Source organism: Lachnellula hyalina (genome assembly GCF_007821495.1).
Source record: "Lachnellula hyalina strain CBS 185.66 chromosome Unknown contig00254, whole genome shotgun sequence".
Taxonomy (NCBI): Eukaryota; Fungi; Ascomycota; class Leotiomycetes; order Helotiales; family Lachnaceae; genus Lachnellula; species Lachnellula hyalina.
The window spans coordinates 1-21,107 of record NW_022157368.1 but is presented as its reverse complement, the minus strand read 5'-3'; the positions used below and the strand labels follow the sequence as shown (position 1 = coordinate 21,107).

General features: G+C 46.6%; 5 protein-coding genes across 5 annotated transcripts; all 5 read left to right on the top strand.

Annotated features, from left to right (window-relative positions):
- Positions 1 to 43: 43 nt before the first annotated feature.
- Positions 44 to 2,175, top strand: LHYA1_G008779 (putative protein phosphatase 2C 80; the record flags this gene model as incomplete). Its single annotated transcript, XM_031153697.1, has 4 exons — positions 44 to 147; positions 1,196 to 1,339; positions 1,388 to 2,070; positions 2,120 to 2,175. 4 exons carry the CDS (start codon positions 44 to 46, stop codon positions 2,173 to 2,175), a joined length of 987 nt encoding a protein of 328 aa, XP_031001342.1.
- Positions 2,176 to 2,750: 575 nt separating this feature from the next.
- On the top strand, positions 2,751 to 3,724 carry utp23 (rRNA-processing protein; the record flags this gene model as incomplete). The annotated part of the gene is made up of 3 exons (XM_031153696.1): positions 2,751 to 2,838; positions 2,896 to 2,985; positions 3,030 to 3,724. The coding sequence occupies 3 exons, from the start codon at positions 2,751 to 2,753 to the stop codon at positions 3,722 to 3,724; spliced, it is 873 nt and encodes a 290-aa protein (XP_031001341.1).
- Positions 3,725 to 4,402: 678 nt separating this feature from the next.
- YFL034W (uncharacterized protein) lies at positions 4,403 to 8,048 on the top strand (the record flags this gene model as incomplete). Its single annotated transcript, XM_031153695.1, has 2 exons — positions 4,403 to 6,574; positions 6,624 to 8,048. The coding sequence occupies 2 exons, from the start codon at positions 4,403 to 4,405 to the stop codon at positions 8,046 to 8,048; spliced, it is 3,597 nt and encodes a 1,198-aa protein (XP_031001345.1).
- Positions 8,049 to 14,425: 6,377 nt separating this feature from the next.
- Positions 14,426 to 16,239, top strand: LHYA1_G008776 (uncharacterized protein; the record flags this gene model as incomplete). The annotated part of the gene is made up of 5 exons (XM_031153694.1): positions 14,426 to 14,513; positions 14,567 to 14,805; positions 14,857 to 15,103; positions 15,261 to 15,787; positions 15,838 to 16,239. 5 exons carry the CDS (start codon positions 14,426 to 14,428, stop codon positions 16,237 to 16,239), a joined length of 1,503 nt encoding a protein of 500 aa, XP_031001344.1.
- A 749-nt stretch (positions 16,240 to 16,988) lies between these two features.
- CYB2_0 (Cytochrome b2, mitochondrial) lies at positions 16,989 to 18,757 on the top strand (the record flags this gene model as incomplete). Its single annotated transcript, XM_031153693.1, has 5 exons — positions 16,989 to 17,016; positions 17,076 to 17,435; positions 17,565 to 18,491; positions 18,543 to 18,616; positions 18,671 to 18,757. The coding sequence occupies 5 exons, from the start codon at positions 16,989 to 16,991 to the stop codon at positions 18,755 to 18,757; spliced, it is 1,476 nt and encodes a 491-aa protein (XP_031001343.1).
- Positions 18,758 to 21,107: the final 2,350 nt, after the last annotated feature.

Sequence of the window (21,107 nt, the reverse complement as noted above, 5' to 3'; positions counted from 1 at the left end):
GTGTGGTCTGGTGGCCCCGGGGGTATCGGACGAAGCGGCGAAAATGTCTTTTTGCAAGACAACAAACGAAGGAGGAGAGGAAGAGGAAGAGGAAGAGGAAGAGGAAGACGCAGATGCAGACGATCTGACGAGGGCGGCGGCGAAGATGTGAGAGGTCGGGAAGGGGGGGTCTTGGTTGAGGAACGAGTGAATGATGTTTGAATGATTAATGATGGCAAGAGAGGACGAGGGCATTACGGTACTTGTATGGTACTACGGAGTAGGCAATTGTATAGCGCTGCACGGTACGTCACCTTAGACGTTTTAGGGCATCACTAAGAGCTAAGAGGGACATGATGACAGGGACAATACGAGAAGCAAGCCCTAAGTACCTGTAGGTACTTTTTGATGTAAGGTTAAATCCAAAAATCCTACTCCTACTTAGGACCGTATTTGATGATGCATATTTTCATCCAATATAAGTCGAGGTACGGTGGTACGGTCCGGTACGGAATGGAAGGGTTATCCAACCACCGGGTAATAGTAAGTAATAATTATAATACTGTCATGTAAGCTTGGAATGAGATGAAGTTGCCTGAACCAGAACACCCAGCCGAGTATCGGGATCCCCAAGTTACAATATAAGCAGCCTCCTCATCTTTCTGAGAGTACAGAGAGTCTTCTTGGATTATTAAATCGATTTGATTTCAACCAAGTCCTCTAGTTCAAGCCTCCCGTCCCAGAAGGGCAATTGATTCTTCTCACCCCACCCCACCCTCTTGTCTTATCTAAAAGTTAAACCCGCAATCATCTATCCTGTCCTGTCCACAACATCACACCAGCTGCTTCATGGTGCAGTCTTGAAATCATCACGTCTCATCCACGACGCTGGGATGAGGAGGACGTTTCTTCCAACACAAGTTGCGCGAGCCATACACCATCAGTCACGCAATTCTTCTTCTTCTTCTTCCTCCTCGTCCTCCTCGTCCTCTTCTTTCCTTCACAACAGCCTTCCGACACATCGGCCTGAGTTGCCATCCGTTACAACCTCCTCGAGTCCCGACCCAGACAGACCACCTTTGCCCAAGGAACTCCCGCCTTTTCGATTCGAAACCGCCATCTCTCTATATGCCAAACGCGCCCCGAGGCCTTTCCCCCCGCCATTTCTTTCTCCACCCTCGGGATCTTTTTCGGACCCTCTTAGTACACATCACAGGAGCCGGAATAGGCGCCCACTTGTCAACGGAGAACTAATTCGAGGCTATACGAATGGGGATGACGCAGTATATGTCAGTGACCAATTCATTGGCGCAAATGATGGAGTTGGTGCGTGGTCTACACGCCCGGGAGGACATGCCGGGTTTGTCTCGTCCTCGTTTTCACTGTCCATTTGACTAAGATTATGTAGACTTTGGTCTCGGTTGGTATTACACTTCTGGGCCGTGGAGATAGAGCAGGATGCGAATCGAGTACGGCCTCCGGGGCAAAAGTACGAGCCCAATCCTGTCGATTGTCTCCAGAAAGCGTACCAAGCTACGATAGAAGCAACCTCGAAACCAAACAAGTGGCAAGGAACAACCACAGCAGCGGGTGCTCAATTGCATTTCCAGCACGTTGATGATGATCCGAATGCACCGGCCACTCCATTGTTATATGTCACCAATCTTGGTGATTCGCAAGTCCTTGTCCTCAGACCCAGACACTCCAAACTCGTATACAAAACTTTACCGCAATGGCATTGGTTCGATTGCCCACTTCAATTGGGCACCAATAGTCCCGATACTCCCCGAGAGAACGCAGTTTTAGACAAAATTGAAATAGAGGAGAATGATGTGGTTCTAGCCATGTCGGATGGGGTTATAGACAACCTATGGGATCATGAGATCATACAGAGTGTTGTTAGCAGCATACGAAAATGGGAAGAGGGACAAGGTGGTGAGAGCAGCGGAGATCGATGCGGTGGTGCTGGTGGAGGTATGAAATTCGTTGCGGAAGAGTTGATGAAAGCAGCCAAGATCATAGCTACAGATCCATTCGCAGAAAGCCCATTTATGGAACATGCAGTGGAGGAGGGTCTGGCCATGGAAGGAGGTGAGACACTCGTGGATACATGACATGGTAATTAGCTGACACTATTAAGGCAAACTCGATGATATTAGCGTCGTAGCAGCCCTTTGCAAACGCAACAAAGGTTGAACATGAGGTTTTGCTTAGCCAGATAAGGCGAAATAGAAAACCCGCCAGTTAAGTCAGTACTGCCCGGATTGGACCGTAAACCATCAAAGGGCTACAGCAGAACTGCCATCAGAGAGGGCGAAGAGCAGATTCAATAGCCACTGAAGCCCAGAGTATTGGGATGAACCACGTCAAGTCAGATTCGACATCTGTTTCAAAATTACCGTTGAGGCTCTGAAGCACGCCGTTTCAGGCATAGCAAGGCCAGACATTACGAGAATGGTACTGTATGTCTATCTATTTATTGGTAATAGACCTACGGGTTTTTAGCTAGCCATGGCATGTATCTAAAAGGCTTGAAACTAAATTAGAATGAAGTGAAGTGCAGTGAAGTGAGTTGGCGAAGATATACATACAGTACTGTATAAAAGTTCTGGCGCTAGATTTTCACGCTACTCGTACAGTATTGATAAGATAAGAAAGCTTAAATTTCGAACTTTACTTCCAACATACTTTTTGCGACCACCACCAGAACATCTACATCTACGTCTCCCTGTGCCCCAAACTACCGTTCTGGATCCAGACATTACACCAACATGAGGGGGAAACGGTCAAAGCAATATAGGAAGCTCATGCAGCAGTATGGGCTGAATTTTGGATTCCGCGAACCATACCAAGTGCTCGGTAGGCTTTGAGCTTCGCAATATCCTCTTTTTTAGCACTGCTAACATATTCCACCAGTCGATGCAGATATTCTCAGAGATGCAGACAAATTCAAGATGGACCTCGTGGGGGGGCTAGAGCGAACCCTTCATGGCCAAGTCAAGCCGAGTAAGCATCTTCAACTCTCATTGTGACAACTAACGGCTAAACAGGCTCAGTGATAACGCAATGCTCGATGCGACACCTCTACGCCGCTGCCACTGAACCAGGCGTCTCATATCTTATCGACAAAGCAAAGACCTACGAACGACGACGATGCGGCCACCATCCAGACGACCACCCCACCCCGCTCAGCGCGAAAGAATGTCTGGCCTCGGTAGTTGATCCCAAGGACAGTAAGACGAATAAACACAGATATGTGGTAGCCAGTCAGGAGCAAGAAGTTAGAAAGCACATGCGAGGTGTTCTGGGTGTGCCTCTGATATATATCAATAGAAGTGTAATGATTATGGAGCCTATGGCGGGAGCAACGTCTGAAAACAGGGACAGGGAAGAGCGCGGGAAATTTAGGGCCGGTCTTAAGAGGGGAAGTGGGAGTTTGAAGAGAAAGAGGGAGGACAACGATAATGGGGAAGTCGAAGGCCATGATGAAGGTGGTAAACCCCGAAAGAAGACAGTCAAGGGTCCGAAAGGTCCAAATCCTCTGTCTGTGAAGAAGGCCAAGAAGAGGTCAACTGAAGAAGACGCAACTCGTTGGGAGGATATCAAAATGGAAGCACCAGGTGAAGGGTCTGCAGAGCAAAAAGATGCGGACTCAGGAGTCAAACGGAAAAGAAGACGGAAGCACAAGTCTGGCGCCAATGGGGAAGAGGCTGGCGAGGCAGAGCCTGTGCTCGAAGTAGAATAAAAGTCGTTTCATGGCGTTGGGCAAGTTCATCAGAGTTCACTTATAGCAAAAGTCGGCGTTAAATACCCTGGGTAATGAACGGAAACAGTGGTATTGCCTTGAAATCAATATCGTACTGCATCATGCTCGCCATACAGGACAGGAATCTTCTCGTACTGGTGAACACGAACAAGCTTTTTCTTTGTACGGCTTCCAATTCAACACCCATCCATTCCACAGGCAAGAACAGCACGCCAATCCAAGTTGGGTACTTTTACCAAAATCAAATTACCATTTCATTACTATATATAGAATACTATTTTCTCGGAGTATCCTTTTTTAAGACAAGAGACTTAGTCATCAGCCACGCAAAGTTTATTACACGCTGCCCTCCTCCCCCCCGCCCCACTCTTTTTAAACGTCAGTCAAAGCGCTAGAATATCATCCAAGTGCACTCAACTCTCCACCCACCTCACAACTCAACAAGCTCACCATTTGATATTTCAGCATGTGTCTTCTCCGGAGTGCCAAAATCTTATTCTCGTATCATCAATTTGCTGTGGCCCTATCATAGCCTTTGTTGACCTGAGTTGCGACTTTTTGGATGCGAAAGAAACAAAGAGGTGCTTATAGTAGACGTTCAGGAAGCGGTGGGCGAGGACCTGGACCTGGACCTGGACCTGGACCTGGACAAGCAACATGCCGGAGAGTGAAGGGGCTACCACCACCGTCGAGAAGCCTGATATAGCTGCGGCCAAGAATGGGCACGCAAAGAATGATGCGCCGCACAGCTCCACCAAGGACGCGGAGGTTGATGACTTTGGATTGCCGGTGAAGAGAACAAAGGCGGAAGGGGACGATCATGTCAGCTTGGGGGATATGTTGTTACAGACCGGGCGTGCATCTCCCAATGGAGCTTCTGCAATAGTGAAGGAGACGGGCAGTCTCCAGAGAGGAGTAGATGAAGAGGATTCTGACAACGGAGATGACCAATTCAAAGATGCTCTGTCGACTCCAAATACTGAGCCACCAATAACTCGAGAAGAGGTGCAACAACACGATTCCGAACTACAATCGAGTACGATGGTGCAACAAGAAGAGCGTGATGGCTTACCTCAAGAGACTGTGACGGAAATCCCAACTCCGCTTGAGAAAGATACCCAGGTATCCCCAATTCCCACCGAGACAGACACAAAGGCATTGGCAGTCCAGCAACCCGATACAGAGAACAAAACGAATGGTCACCCTTTACCACCAGGCACCGGCCATACTCGAGGCCAGAGCTCGACAGCTCAAGGCATATCAGAATGGTCACATCAGCAAATAGCCCCAAGAGAGGATAAATTACCGGAGCCAGAAGTGGATGAGTGGCAAACGATGCCGGCATACGCGCCTTACGATATATATGATGACGATAACAGGCTCGTTGCCAAAGAAGCAGAATTGTCAGATGATGATAACGCCGCTTATGAAGGCTTAGGAGGAGCTGGAAAAGGATATACTAGAGTGCAATTGGATGAGGATGCTCAATCTGCTACGAGCCTAGATGAAAATACTCAATATCTCTTCAAGGGTACCAATGGGGGGGAAACTGGCGCAGGCGAGATAGAGGATGAAGAGCAGCGAGATGCCCTTTCACAGATGCAAGCCACCAAAGATCTGTTAACGGAAGGCCAAAGGATCGCCTACGTTGGCATGACCCGACTAATTCTCTCAGCAATGCTGGCAGATGCAGAAGCCATGGCAACAACAAAAGGCAACAGGAAAGAAATCCACATGTCAGCTGAAGCTTTAAAAATGTGGAGTCAGAAGATGATGGTCCGGTTGTACGCCCACATGGATATCAGCATGGCCGAACAGATCATGATTGAGCAGTTGTCTGAGCATGGTGTCGTCCCAACGGATCTCACTCCCACCCTCATGCATAACGCTCGAGTGAAAAATCCCATGGCGGAAAAAGACGCATCGACAGCAAGTTTAGCTTCTCGGCCCGACTCAGTAGCCTCTTTCGGAGCGAGTCCTAGACCTTCAACCTCCTCACCAAGCCTACCTCAGACTCCAAAGTCTCCTCATCCACAAGAAGATGATGATCCAGCTGCGGTTCCGCCTCCTTATCAAGAACACGAGGGAGAAGATCTGCCTGAAGTCCGGACACCTTCGCAGCTGCCAACCACTAAAAGTATCGACATTGATCTGCGGTGGACGGTGCTTTGTGATCTATTTCTCACCCTCATATCTGATTCCATTTATGACGCCCGATCCAGAGTTCTACTGGAAAAAGTTGGGGACAACATGGAAGTCTCCTGGCTGGAAATCTGTAGGTTCGAAAAACGAGTAACGGATGCATTGGAGATGCAGCAAGCAGCAGAAAAGGAGAACTGGAACGAGGATGAGCACAAGGAGAGCAGGCGAAAACTCGCATTAAAGAAGCGCTATATGATGATGGGTTTGGCAACTGTTGGTGGTAGTCTAGTCATCGGCCTTTCCGCTGGATTGCTAGCTCCGGTGATTGGGGCGGGGCTGGCTGCTGGCTTCACTACCATTGGCGTTGCCGGTACGGGTGGGTTTCTTGCTGGTGCTGGAGGAGCTGCTATCATCACTTCCGGGGCTGCTGCTTCTGGGGGCATCATTGCGGTAAGAGCTGCGAATCGAAGAACCGGTGCTGTCAAGACATTCGAGTATAGGCCCCTACATAACAACAAGCGAGTCAATTTGATCGTTACTGTTTCGGGGTGGATGACGGGCAAGGTCGATGATGTACGGCTACCGTATAGTACCATTGACCCCATAATGGGCGACATTTATTCTGTGCTTTGGGAGCCTGAAATGCTTACCAGTATGGGAGACACTATCAATATTCTAGCCACAGAGGTGAGTACATTATAAAAGTCGAAATTCTGTCATGTTAATTTCATTCCAGGCTTTAACGCAAGGTCTTCAACAAGTGTTAGGCAGCACTATATTAATCGGTCTAATGGCTGCTCTACAACTGCCAGTTGTCTTGACCAAACTTGCGTACCTTATCGACAATCCTTGGACAGTCTCGCTCGACCGAGCAAATGCTGCAGGACTCATTCTCGCCGACTCCCTGATTGATCGTAATCTAGGCACCCGCCCCGTTACGTTTGTGGGATATTCTCTTGGGTCAAGAGTCATCTTTTCATGTTTAAAGGAACTTTCCAGAAAAGGTGCCTACGGGCTTGTACAAAATGTATATTTATTCGGCTCGCCGGTCGTGGCTAAGAAAGACGAGTATATGAAAGCCAGATCTGTCACTGCTGGCAGGTTTGTTAATGGATATGCAACGAATGACTGGATCTTGGGCTACCTCTTTCGTTTAACAAGTGGTGGTATTAGCCGTGTGGCAGGTCTTGCACCAGTGGAGGATATCCCAGGTCTAGAAAATGTTGATGTCTCGGAATTTGTTCCTGGTCACATGTCATATCGGAGTGCTATGCCTCGACTACTGAGAGAAGTTGGGTGGGTAGTGGAAAGCGACGAGTTCACTGAAATCGAGGATCCGGACCCAGAGGACCACGCAAAACGTCACCGAGAACTCATCAATGAGATTGAGGAAGCACGGAAAGAGTTCGAAAAACAAGAAAAGGAGAAAGAAGCAAAGGGCAGATTCAGATTTTTTGGGAGAAAGAAGAAGGATGTCGTCAATAAGAAAGAATGGGAAACATATGAAGAATCAAAGGGAGACATGGATTCAGGATCAAGGACTGAAGATGGGCAGGGAAACAACCATGGCGTTCTATTCGATATTGACGCTATTCGTGCCGAGCTAGCGAGCGAGCAGATGGAAGTTAAGGAACTCAAGTCAACTCTACCGCCAATGAAGCTGGATTTGGCTTCCTCTCCTGGTTCGACCAATCCGCGAAACTCCCTGCGGGAGACGAAAAGCTACGACGCAGCCACCACGCTCAAAACCAACGATTTCCGACCTTCACCTTCAGCGTCCACACATATACCCACCCCACCGCGAATGTCAAGTAGTACCGACGTTCCCGCTATCAGAAACCTCGATATAAACACTCCATCCAGCATGCAAAGCCGCTCTAGCCAATACCGAGAAGACGAAGAGGATGAGATCCAAATGACGTTCGGCTCGGAGCCTTTATATAATCCTCGCTCACAGCCTACCGCGCCTCTTTCCGCGACGCCTTCCTTCAACAGCATTCCCCAATCACCCGCCTATTCAGCGAAAGACGAGAAATCGGAATCAAGGCCCGAGCTAAAGAGTAGCCAAACCATGCCGACGATCTGTCCTGACCCTAATGCCTGGGCAGAGGAAGAGGATGAATTTGGGCCGGAGAAAGAGATTCAGATGACTTTTGCATAAATAGTAAGTGATTGGATTGGATCAGGATTTGTGATATGGCGGGTACGATGGGTCATTGCTGTTTATACTCTTTTGTTGTGGCATTGCGTGCGTGCATGGTCCTGCGGGTGTAGGCTATTAGGTTGAATGCGAGAGGGAAATAGTTTCACACGGCGTCGAGATATTATACTTCGGTAATGTCAGGTATGGCGAGAATGCCGAGAGCATTTCTCATGCTTTTCTATTTAGCTCTCGATCGTGAATATATTAAGAGCCGCCAGGAAGTCGTCGCTGAGATTGTGATGTGAGTCCACTCCCGAGCCTTATTAGCATCGTTTTCCTATAAGGTTGGTTATATTTGCCTTCTGAGCAAAATCAGTCCCTCATCAGGTATCGCGTCCCCATCCACCAGACAAGAATAATGACTCCTAATACGTTCCCGAGCCTCATACTCCCCTTCATACGCCTCGGGCAAAAGTCAGATTTATTTATACAGATAAAGTTAAGACCGCACATTCCGCCACTCGGGTCAAATACCAAATACTCTTTTTGTGTTGTCCATCTTAGGAGACATTTGTACGTTCTAGTCCGATAGTATCCTCAAGCAGACCTCAAGTTTAACTGAGTTCAACCGCGCAGCCTTGGTAAAATGGCGCTCCCTCTCTGATATAAGCACAGCCTACAGCTGACCTCCCATATCTGCAATTGCTGCACATGGTTGCACCTATGGATTATGTCAAGTCTAGAGGGAGCAACATCCATGTTAGAACTGCTGAAGCTTCGTGCTTGCCACTGATGCTCTTTCAAGGTTATGGGGCAAGGTTAGGGCCTTGGAATATGAGTGGCAAGTCTCATGCAAAACAAGAACTTGACCACCCAAAGAACGATTGTTCCAGTTTCCGAGGGAAGGGGGAGTACTGGGATTATTTTCGACTTGGAGTGTAAAAGGTGACAAGAGTAGGAGCTGCGTAGGTGAGATACACATGCATTACAAAGCTCTCATTAGTGGCCAAGGCTTCTTGCCTCATACTCGTTCTCTTCGTCTCGCAATGTCTGTATTTCAACGAAACAAAGCAAGGTCCATAGAATTTCCTTCCAAATCTATATTAAAAGCTCCTCGCGTTTCTTTCACTCCTGACTTGAGGATCCCCCCCAGAAGCCAAACGAACAGCGCCATTTCTTTTTAAAGCTGGTAATCGCTAGATCCCCAGCATAATTCAAGCAAACAGAACGCTCAGATATGCAGCAAGGCAGCCACAAACATGACCCGAGATCTTGCCACACACTAGGCTTTCTATCCCTCATTCATGAGGCTGGAAAAAATGAAGTGGTGTATCGCTTCATGATAGTGGCAAGAAGGACCAACTTCGAAGGATTTCGTGCGTCGGACTTGGCCGTTTGACCACATTTATCATAGGAGCACCCTCTTTCCCTTTAGTATCTTTCTGTTCCAGAAAAGTTTCCCATGAGACTCAACCATTGGAAGCTGTTTAGTTTAATCAAAGAAATGCTTCCGGGTCATCTTTCTTAGCTCGCTTCGGTCACTACCTCGAATCACTACATCTACCAACTGTTTTGAAAGGATTTCACTTTGTGTCTCCTCGCGAGCAAATCTATGCAGTATAGCTGTCGGTACTCGTGAAAAAAAGAAAAGAGGGTGTACTGCTGGGCTGCGCATTTACTCCTTGACACCGAAACGGTCCATCAAAAGCTCTATCCCGAGTGTTCATCTCCCTTTTATCCCACGAAACTCGCATAAATACATCAAAACAGCCTCCCACGCAACACTCGTGTACACAACTGCCAATATAGTACCCTCCACCGGCGCTTGCTGCATTCTGCGCACGTGCAGAACCTTCATCCAATCAACGAATAAGCATGAGCCCACAAAATCATAAACACGGGCTACGTTGTGATCGCATACCCCGTCTTTCTCGCGAGCCCACAAGGGTGACACGCGGGTGAAGAAAGGGGCAGGGTTCATATGCTGCACGCCCTCTTTGACATGTTCTAGAAGACGAAAATTGCGATATCCGGTCTCCTGGGACTGAAGGGCTGACAATTGACGCTAATATTATTAACAGGGTGCTTCTCACTCCCCGGGAAACTGGGGAGAAAGCTCGCACATGCTGAAACTGAATACAAATCGAAAGAAAGGAAAATCACAGAGAGTGCATTCCCATCTCCGTCTTCAGTGAAACTACGATTGTGCCGCGTATCTACTATATGTACGTCTTCCATTCATTCGGGATGCAGTGCAATGTAGGAACGGTTCTTCCAAATCAGGGTGATATATGTCCGGTGAGACGATGAAACACGGCTTACGAGTGAAAAGCTGAGTACTCCGTATTCGGATGGTTCGATAATTGATGGCTGCTTCCGTTCTGTTGGAACAAGAATACCACCGGCAAAATATGAATGCGGGGACCTCCTGCAGTAGCAAAATGCGACACTCTAGAAGAACGCCACGGATCGGGCGTAAATCCCAAATGGATTGTGTTCTCCGGATTCTCAAGCAGGGGAATGATTCTGCTCCGGTTCACGGTCCCGTTGGAAGCTACGGAATTACGTTTTATATAGTACTCCGTACTATTATTGTCCGTACGCACTTTCCTGCAAGTAATGTGCGTGGGGGAGGGGGCTTTGAGACCGGGGAAGGTTCTTTTCGCGAGTGCCCACAAACCTCAACGGGAATTATAATGGGGGCCAGAAGTTATAGAGAGGAGTGTGAACGTACAACTACAGGTTAGGAGGCTCTAGGAGTCTATTGTGCAAGGACGACTTCCAGCATGGCAGGTGGTTTAGACATATCGCAGGTTATATACCACAAGGATATGTTGCTGGCTAGCACTCTCTCCCAAGGCTTAGATCTAATACCTGAATTTTGCTGTAATAGATCCAGCCAAATTCCGAGGGTTTCCCAAAACACTAAAGACTACAATTTTTATATTTTTGTGTAACGTCGCCACCGAATTTTGTTGGTGTTATTTTACAAGGTAGTATCAAGCATCTGCAAGCATGGTTTGTCGGAGTCAACACGCTTTTAAGATATCAGATCGCCAGGTGGACCACGCTTATTATTAATTGTCTGTGCGAGAAAATCCAGAAAGGTTTCCTAGGGCCATGCGGGGTATCTAAATATTAGATTACACATCTTAAAACTGGAGATCAAGAAAGGTTTCCAACCGCTTTGGTTTCGAAAGCCCCTATAACAGCTCGAGTTTCCGTATCATTAGGTAGTATATCATCAATTCAACAAGGAGCCATCCACAGATGAACGAATCGCCTTCCCCATGAAACCCCACAGGTTCCTGCTAGGCACAAATCGGCTGTTGAATCTTGTACTGAATTCTGTTGAGTGCATGTACTTCGGAACGGTTTGGTGCCGAACGCTGGTCGAGATTTTGTAAAATCACCAACCTCAAGTACCAAGAATTCTAGCTAGATAGGGATTTAAGGTGTATAGAGTTATAGCAGGAATCAGAAAGCATAAAACCTTCAATGACTTAGTAGTGTCTTGTGCGTAATGTGGGAGCGTCCATAGCTTCACGGAAGTGACGCCGGAACCATGATTTTCACCGGTAAAGGTACGACGAATTTGGATTGGCGACGCTTTTACGGATACAATGCAGATGCAGCTTTGATATATAATGAATTGAGTCTTGGTAGGTTATAAAAGCATGCACCTTTGTATTCTAACTATCATTCTTGAGACTACCCACGGGCTTGCTCGATACCGGGAGCAGCTGTTTGTATACGTCAAAGCAGCACTGTATAGCAGAGTTTGGTTGAGGACAAGAAGAATCGAGACGGCAAGAATCGTGGCCGCCTCCTTTTAGATGGCTGTACGAGTAGATTTGCAAATCCATTTGAACGGGCATGGCATGTGCGTTGCTTTTCAGCTACCAGTAGGCGAAACCTTGCAAGCCGATGAGGAGAAAGCTCCGACGTTCGTCCCGCATATACTGTACCTAAGATTTAGGTAGCTAACCAAACAGTTCCAGCAAAGCAAAAAGGTGGACGCTTAAAATAACAGGGGAAAGATCAAAATTGCGTCTGTTGGTCAGGTATGATACTATACTATGCGGGGGGTCAAATGGTGATTTATTTCATAGAAGGCACTAATGGGGGAAGAAACAAACATCAGGAAGAGCAGATCTGGAGTAGAGTAGGGCAGAGTAGGGAGTACCTAGGTCTGAGGTATAGGTATGGTACGCGTCTCATATGATCCACCGCTAAGCACCTAGATAATCTGGACCTTGGCTGCCTCTTCTCTTGCCCTTGGCTTAGCCCCTTCATCACATCGCAACGGCCCATCATCCACTAGCTCCGTACTCTAAAACGATCGCAGCTCAGCCGTCTAGGGTGGGTGTAATGCACTGGACTGGACTGTATAGGGGTACGCAAGATGGGCAACAACGAGACGCTGAATCTGGTTCTGTGTCACGACTTATCTACGGGGAATCAGGGGTGAAGGAAATATTGCAGTATGTGCCTGTGTAGGTAGGTGGGTATGTTATAAATTTATCTTTGTGGGGGTTAGGGCTTCATGCATGGAGGTGAGATTTGCATTGAGACGTGTAGGAAAAGCGGCACCAATTACGAGTAACGTGTAAGGCAGAGTAGACCCTTGGATGAGTGCCGCCTTGTGCCTTGTTCCTTGTGTGCCAGTCCCAGTCTCCAGCGGCTTGTCACTCGTACATGGGGCAGTATAATAGTCGGAACTTCGAAAGGTCACTAGCGGGCCTAGTGATGAGGATGCAGCGTCGTGCGTATAGGTAGTTTTTGGTTGACCAACCAGGCCCCTGAAAGCTAGGGAAATGGGAATTACTTAGGTAAACACCACTCACTCACTGTACTCCGTACTCCATAGCTTGCCCTGCTACCAGCGAACCGGCTGCGTTATCAAGCTTTACCCGTCGTGATTGGAGCATCCCATTCCATTCCGAAGCCTGTCGGAGTACCTCCGTACTGCGCTCAATAACATCTGCTTGTCACAGTCAGACGCTGCGCTACTTTCAAATTTCAAAGCCAACATGGGCGCGAGCTTGACCTACCTACCTACCTATAGGCCTTGGACCTGGCAGGTAAGTACCATATTCCACCAATTCCAGCCTTATGAGCTTCTGCAGTATCGCCATGAGGCGTCATACGAAGGAAGTACTGTAGGTGGTCAAGCTCATGCCACTGGTCAGCCCCATCCCAGCCAGTCAACCAACAGGAGGTGACAGGCACAGGCACAGACAGGCACAGGCACACAGTGCACACTGCGTCTATACCTACCCTCCCCCCCCCTTAATAAAGAGCATTTGTGGGTATTTCTACAAGGGGCCTAAGCCAATGATGTCAATACACCTAGGGCTTAGTGGGACCTTACAAGGACCTTACGGATACCCTTCACGGGCCATTTACAAGGGCTATAGCCATTCAGTTCTATAGATTTCTACGTATTGTGGGGATTTGACCCACAAATGCTCTTTACTGAGGGGGGGGGGGACTGTAGGTAGGTATGCAGGGACAGGGGCAAGCGCCAGGGGCATATGTCGGCACACCCCGGAAGCTCTCACTCCCCCCTTCCTAAGGTCTTGGCCTGCCTGTCGACAAAACCTCATGCATGCATCAATACCTCACTGGTAGGAGGTGCCGGTCAACGCTCTCTTTTGTACTTCGTATTCCGTACCGAGTACCTCCATTAGAGCTCAGCAGCAGCTCCTCCCTGTCCATTCCCCTGAGCAGTATGCGTTCCGCGCCCATGCCGCTTTTCCAACCAACCGTATCCCAGCCCTAGATGGATACCCCATGAGATACTACCTGCCTTCTGCTTCTGCTTCATTCCCGAACCCAAGTGGGCAGTCCACTTACCCCTCCCCAATCAGCCCGAGATCTGACCCGATGGACCCTCGATACCAAGGGTCGCTGTTGGATTCATGCAATAGTAGTACCTCCGTCGCCTCTCTTTGGTTGTGGGCAAACTACGGAGGTACGCCCACGCGCTTGACACCCGTTGCCCCTTCCACTAGACGAGGGTTCTCTTTATGCTCGCCTTTGGTGGCTTTCTCCCCATGAAATCTTATATACATGCCTTTTCAATAATATTATCATCGCCTTCCCCAGCTCCTCGTTTGGCATTCCCTGTGTTCTTTAAATCTCGCTCACACACGTCACCCCAAACTGGCAATGGCCTCTTGAGTACTCCCTACCGTAGCGTTGAAACAGACGTTGCTCGGTTCTCCTATATCAAACCCCAATCCAAAGAAGGTTTGACTTCAGTCCAGCTCGACTACAGATACGAAACTCTCCTCGGGGTCACAGCCATCATAACCGGCGCTGTTCCAGTAAATCAGTGATAGCATCGAGTTCCTCACCGATGGTACAGCTGTCATAGATTCCTATACGCAATGGAACTCAATACTACAAAGGCTACTGGCCAGGGACTGTGTCCAACCCCATTTCTCCAGGAAGACCTTTTCCCGTCTGTGGGTGGTTGTATGTCAAAAAAATAGTCTTCCTTCTTTATTCAAGCTGACGCGGGTATATAGTTGTTGATGGCAGATTCTGTTCAAGTCTTTTAGGTCCATCATGCTGTCTCCCATGTCCCCAAGCAGATTGGCTGTATCCGGACAACTTCGCTACTATTACCAAATCCGCCGATTGGATCAATGTTGTCGGAATAGTCTGCTCGATGTTCCTAATAGTGTCTTTTGCCATCCTTCCAATCCACAAAACACATCGACACTACTTAAGCGTGTGTCTAGCTATTGCAACTGTGGTTATGCAGGTAAGTGTACCAACCGCGTCAACAATCGTATAGGCTAATTTGTCTTAAAAGCTGGGCTTCATTATTCCTCTCGGCGCGAATCCGAATCAATGCTTTAATGCGATTACTCCAAACGATATGAACACGAGCAAGCCATGTGCGCTCTCCGGGGCCTTCTTAATTGCTGGGGGGTGGTGCGGTGTGATGTGGGTGTTCTTAAGAGCCGTGGCGCTGCATCTCCAGATATGCTGGCAGGTGGTGATAGGAAAGGCGTTCATGTGGGGTGCTCTGGCGACAGGATGGGGGATACCAGCAATAGGTAAGTTTTGGAGAAATTTCCCTGCTTCAGACGTTCGCTTCAAGAGCAGTTTGTTCTCTGGATGTACTGCTCTCAAGACATTGTCTGAGCTCCCTTGAGGATTATCTCATGACCACAAAAAGCCGATGTTGGGAGATACTGACTCCGAGATCTCTAGGGTTGACTTTTTCCTTGGTATTCAGCGGCGTCTCTTTCAGATTTGGAGAAACATGCCACATCAACCACAGGCATAGTCTGGCTACCTTATGGATTCCGCTCCTGGTATTTGCGGGGGTTACGGTCATCATTCAGTTTGCGACTTTTGGCTATTGCATCAAAGTCTACGTAGCATCCCTTGCCGACGACTCAAATACCACCAGTAGCTCTGGATTACCATCCTACAACAATAGTGCTCGAGAAACTATATCGCCAAGGCAAGCATATCGACGGGTCCGAAGGGTCATTGAACTACAATGGAGAGGTATTGCAATCGTTATCCTAATCATTGCCGATGTCATCTTCTTCGCCGTAGTCTTTGTTTTCATGGATGATATCGAGGTCGATGTCATCAAAAGTCCCACGAAATCAATAGATTGGATTGAGTGTCTAATAAAGACAAACGGAGACAAAATTGCCTGTCTACCTTTTGCGAAATCCTTGGTTGTCAACGAAGCTACCGTCATGTCCGTACTTGTATTATTGTCGGTAGGTTTCTACTTCTCTCGGTATCTCCAGATATGCTAACTGGGAGCTAGCTGAATGGTATTTGGTGTCTATTCCTCCTTGGCCGCTTCTCGATGTTCGTAGGCTGGTGGGAAATGGTTCGGGGCACGGTGAAGCCATACAAAACTGAATTCATTAGCGCGGATGTTGGACAATTCAAGGACCCCGGCACGTACGAGATGCTGGGTCACGAACGGGACAATGTAAAGACGCCAGAGCCACTCATATCTCAGCCCATTACACCATTATCGCCAGTGGCTAAAAGCGGGCGGGAAACGCCAGATTACTTTGGGCGTGAAGCTCGATATAACTCACCCTCGCGCTCTTTCAGCTCACCAAAGCCACCGCAAGGCCATAGTTGGGACTCAACTACGTCGCACGCACAGCCGCTCTATTATGAAGGAATGAACCCTTTAGCGATAAATAAGATCTAGTCATCTTTATAATTTTTTGCTGCTCGCACTTTAGCGTTTCTTTTTTGTCTATATTCTATACGATTCTAAATGGGATGGTCATCTGTGGCGAAGGGAAGCCCGGTGTTCATGGCGTGGGACATGGGATATATCCATTTGGTTGTTCTATTCTGAGGCCCTGGATGAAGGAAAGGAATCGGCTTTTGACGGGAACAGAGTAGGGTACAGCATGGCATCAATGTGGCACGGGCAAGGATATTCGGGTACGGACAGGGGCAGGGGCAAATGGAGCATGCTATGAAAATCTTGAGCAACACACTCGTGCATATTGTTAATGGGAATAGAGAGTATATGGATATAGTGCTATATGCATTATGTGTATAAATGAATTACATCTTCTAGAATTATCGCTCCTGGTTTAAAGTGACAATTTAGAAGATCGATTCGTTTTCTCCATGTTATTGCACCTTACGGGGTAGTTTTTGCTTAGTTATGTTGGCAGTTTCTCCGACATTAAAAACCTGTGCTGTTGATTGGACGACGACCTATTACCATGCCATACCCATACCCATCTAAAGTGGGGCTCTTCTCCGCACAACCCCCGGCCACCCCACTTTCCTCCCGACGACCTACCTAGGTATATTTATTTCATATCCAGTTCGGTCGAGACCGTTCACGGTGGTTTCTTCCATCTTCCCTTTTTTTTTCTCTTTCTCCTTCATCTTCCTCTTCCTCTTCTTGCCAGCTACTCCCTTGCGTACGTCTCAAAAATGGTCAAGACATTTGATGCTGCTGATAGTGAGCAAGACCCAGCCAAGTCTCCTATTTTTACCTAGCAAGATGCTAACTTTATGCAGTTGTCTCGCACAACAAGCCAGATGATTGCTGGGTTATCTTATATGGAGATGTTTGGGACGTGACGGAATTTCTCCCTAGCCATCCCGGGGGATCTTCAATCATACTGAAGCTTGCCGGTCGCGACGCCACAGAAGAATATGACCCTATACATCCGCCGGGGACGTTGGAAGATAACCTCAACCCAAAAGCAAAACTCGGGAAGGTCGACCCCACTACATTGCCAAAGCCCAAGGCAGACGAAGCAGAGAAGGGTCTGGAGGATAAAGGCCCGCCAAGCATGCAGTCTCTGCTAAACCTGGACGAAATAGAAGAGGTCGCAACAAAGCAGATATCAAAAAAATGCTGGGCATATTACTATTGTACGCAGTTTCTCCGAGAATCCTATTTCATTTTTCGGACACCTGCGGGATATCTAATTGTTCTGAGGGGTTTTGAGACATTCTCGAGCCCGTTCCTCTTCAGGCAATACTGACTCCAAGAACTTGCAGCTGCTTCAGATGATTTGATATCCAAGAGTTTCAACAATCAGGTCTACAAGCAGATATTATTACGTCCGCGAGTATTTGTTGATTGTACCAAATGTGATCTCTCTACCACCTTGCTTGGACACCAAGTCGGGATACCATTATACGTTTCACCAGCTGCTATGGCTAGGCTAGCGCACCCTGCCGGCGAGCATGGCATCGCGCAGGGCATCAGTTCATTTGGAGCTTTGCAGATCATTTCGAACAATGCATCCATGACCCCTGAGCAAATCGTCGAGAGATCTCTTCCCGACCAGATTTTTGGATGGCAGTTATATGTCCAGAACGATAGGAAGAAGAGTGAGGCCATGCTCGCACGCATGAACAAGATGACAGATAAATTCAAATTCATTTGCTTGACGTTAGATGCCCCGGTTGGTGGGAAGCGGGAAGACGATGAAAGGTATACGGATGTTGGCGCCTCACTCCCAATTCCCTCGTCAATTAAAGGTGATGCGCCCCAGAGGCCTGGGGGCGGAGGAGTAGGTCAACAACTGTTTTGGGGAACTGCTGCCGATCTGACATGGAAGGTCACTCTTACGTGGCTTGCGAAGCACACTTCACTTCCAATTGTGTTGAAGGGTATTCAAACACATGAGGATGCATATTTGGCTGCCCAGTATGCGCCTCAAGTGAAGGCTATCATTCTTTCCAACCATGGTGGACGAGCCCTTGACACTGCACCACCCGCTGTGCACACGCTGTTGGAAATCAGGAAGTACTGCCCTGAAGTATTTGGCCGAATCGAGGTCTGGGTAGACGGCGGCATCAAAAGAGGGACAGACGTTGTGAAGGCATTGTGTCTGGGTGCCAAGGCTGTCGGAGTGGGGCGGGCAGCGTTGTTTGGTCTTGGAGCTGGTGGCGCCGAGGGGGTTCAGAGGACATTTGAAAGTAAGCATTTCTCTCTATGCGACATTTGACTTCAAGCTAATGCTTAAGAAGTTCTCAAAGCCGAAACCGAAACGTGCATGAGACTACTTGGGGTCGAGAAGATAAGCCAACTTGGGTCTGAACATGTAAGAATTCTCTATCCCTTTTACCATTTCTACTATGGTCTTACTAGTATGCAGGTAAATTCACGAGCTGTGGAGCGTGATATATATGATGGAAGTGCAGAGCTTGATAAGCTTGGTCTATGGGAAAAAGCTCGTCTATAGAGCTTAATAAAATAGACGTCTATAAATAAATTCTAGATATATAAACAAAATAGTAAATATCAAATTAAGGTTATTTATTCTATTTATATCTTATATAAGTATAGGACTCTATATAACGGCGCTAGCTTAGTGCTAAAGCGGTATAGTAGTATATCTAAAAAGATAAGTTATTATATTTTTAATTAGAATCTATAAAACTAAGCTTAATATGAACTAGAATTATAAAAGTAATTAATTAAGTATTTATTTTATTTATATCTTATATAAGTTAAAGACTATATAGATCGGCGTGTTATAGAATAAATATAAAGTATATAAATGTCACAGGTCTGGTCACATGATATACCACGTGACGTCGACACATCGGCGTGGCCCCAGCCTCTCGCTTAGTCAGCCACCCGATTACCAGCCACCTTTCCTAGCCATCTACTAATTAGCCGAGGATATATATACTCGCTTTTTATTTATTTATTTATTTATTCCATTAACGTCCTATGTGAGTCTAAGACTATGTAGGACGGCGCTAGCCTAATGCTAGCGCGGGCTAGTGATATAGTTAAGAGATATATTAATATGTTTCTGGTTAGAATCTATAGGACTAAGCCTAATGCGGACTAGGTCTATAAAGCAATAACGCTATAATAATAAAAATCCCCTAGAGCCCTAAAAACGTATAACTAATAAATAAAAAGTGAATTGAAAAGTGGTAGAGAGTAAAGACAGTTAGCTAGCATAGCTGTTTCTTATACTGCAATTGCGCTCTTATATATTCTAAGCTAAAATTAGGAAAAATTAATAGATTTAGTTAGTAGAAGTAGGCAGTAAGACTTCTAAGCCGTATACTATAGTATATGCTTAGTTATTATTAAATTCTGCCAATTTAAAACAACTTTTCCGATTTCACGAATTCACCTATAACTTTTGCTATAACCGTCCAAATCGAACGATCGCGCTAGTATATTGACCGCCTTGATCTCAGCTTCCTTTTAAACCTACCCTTATAGTTCTTACTAGGAAAATAAGTAAATGCGGGTTATCTAAAAGGTTTTTAACCCTAAAGGCCTCCTAACTGCCTCCCTCCCTCTCCTCCTTACCCCCCGCCCTTCTACTCCTGCGGTCTATAGCGGTAGAAGATAATAATATAGTAATAGATACCACATATAATATATTATTTAGTATAGATAAACTAGAAGGCCTAGCATAGGACGGCAACTGGCTAAAAGTTGCATTAGACGCGTCTATTTTCATATATACAGCCCCTTCTACTAGCTGTAGCTACTAAAATGTTAATAAATAATAAAATAGTTACTATAGCAACGCCTTTACTTTTACTATAAAGAAGAGGCTAGCTATACTGCTTCCTAATCCAGCTAAAAATCCAAGGTTTACTATAGATTCACCTTTAAATAAGGCTATTATAGAGGCATGTGACCTCCTAGTTAAAGCTGCAGCTGCTAAACTAGACTGCCTAAAATAGGACTAAATACTTAATTTAATTAAAATCTTCTATAAATACCTTAAAAAAGGCTCTATCAAGAAGGTTTCAGCTATTTTAGCTAATAAGATCACGCATATAGAATCCGCTAGTTAAAAGCTAGAAGCCACCGCCTAGCAAATTGCCCCGAAACTAACTACCCGCCTGCAAGTTAACCCGAAAGGGCCTAGCGCAGCCGTCTCAGACTGCTTAAACGGGCTGAAAATCGCTCCCTAGCCGAAAACCACTCCCTAGCCGAAAACCACTTAAAATCAGATATATGCAGCTGCAGCCAAGTCCGCTAACCCTGATTCGGACTGGATTTTAGTTAATTCTGCTAAAAAGTCCTTACTACTAAAGCTAGCTATAAAGAAGCCTCTTACTAGCTGCCGCGTAATCCTAATTAAGGATACTATAGTCTAAAATAACAATTTTCAGCCTCTTACTACTTGTAATACTCTAAATAGAGCTTTTACTAGCAAAGAAGTAAAAGACCCTATAGTGATTTTAGTATCTAAGTCCCTTTAGGCTAATCTAGTAGTTATAACTATAGAGGCTTACTTAGCTAACTTCCTACTTGCTAAATCTGATATCTAGATGCATTTAATACTAGGCTATACTATCTAGAAAGATGTTATATAGTATAAAATCATTGCCTATAGAATCCCCACTTCTATTTTCAACTATCTAGAAGGCATAGAGCTAGTTAAGGATAAAATATAGACTTTTAATAAGGGTCTAACCCCTTTAGGAAAGCTATACTAGATCATATCAGCTAAAAATCGCCTAAAATAGATAGCTAGATCCGTGGCAATTGCATTTGCTACGCCTAAAGAGGCTAGCGCAGCTGTCTGAAATAGGCTATTTATTTATTTA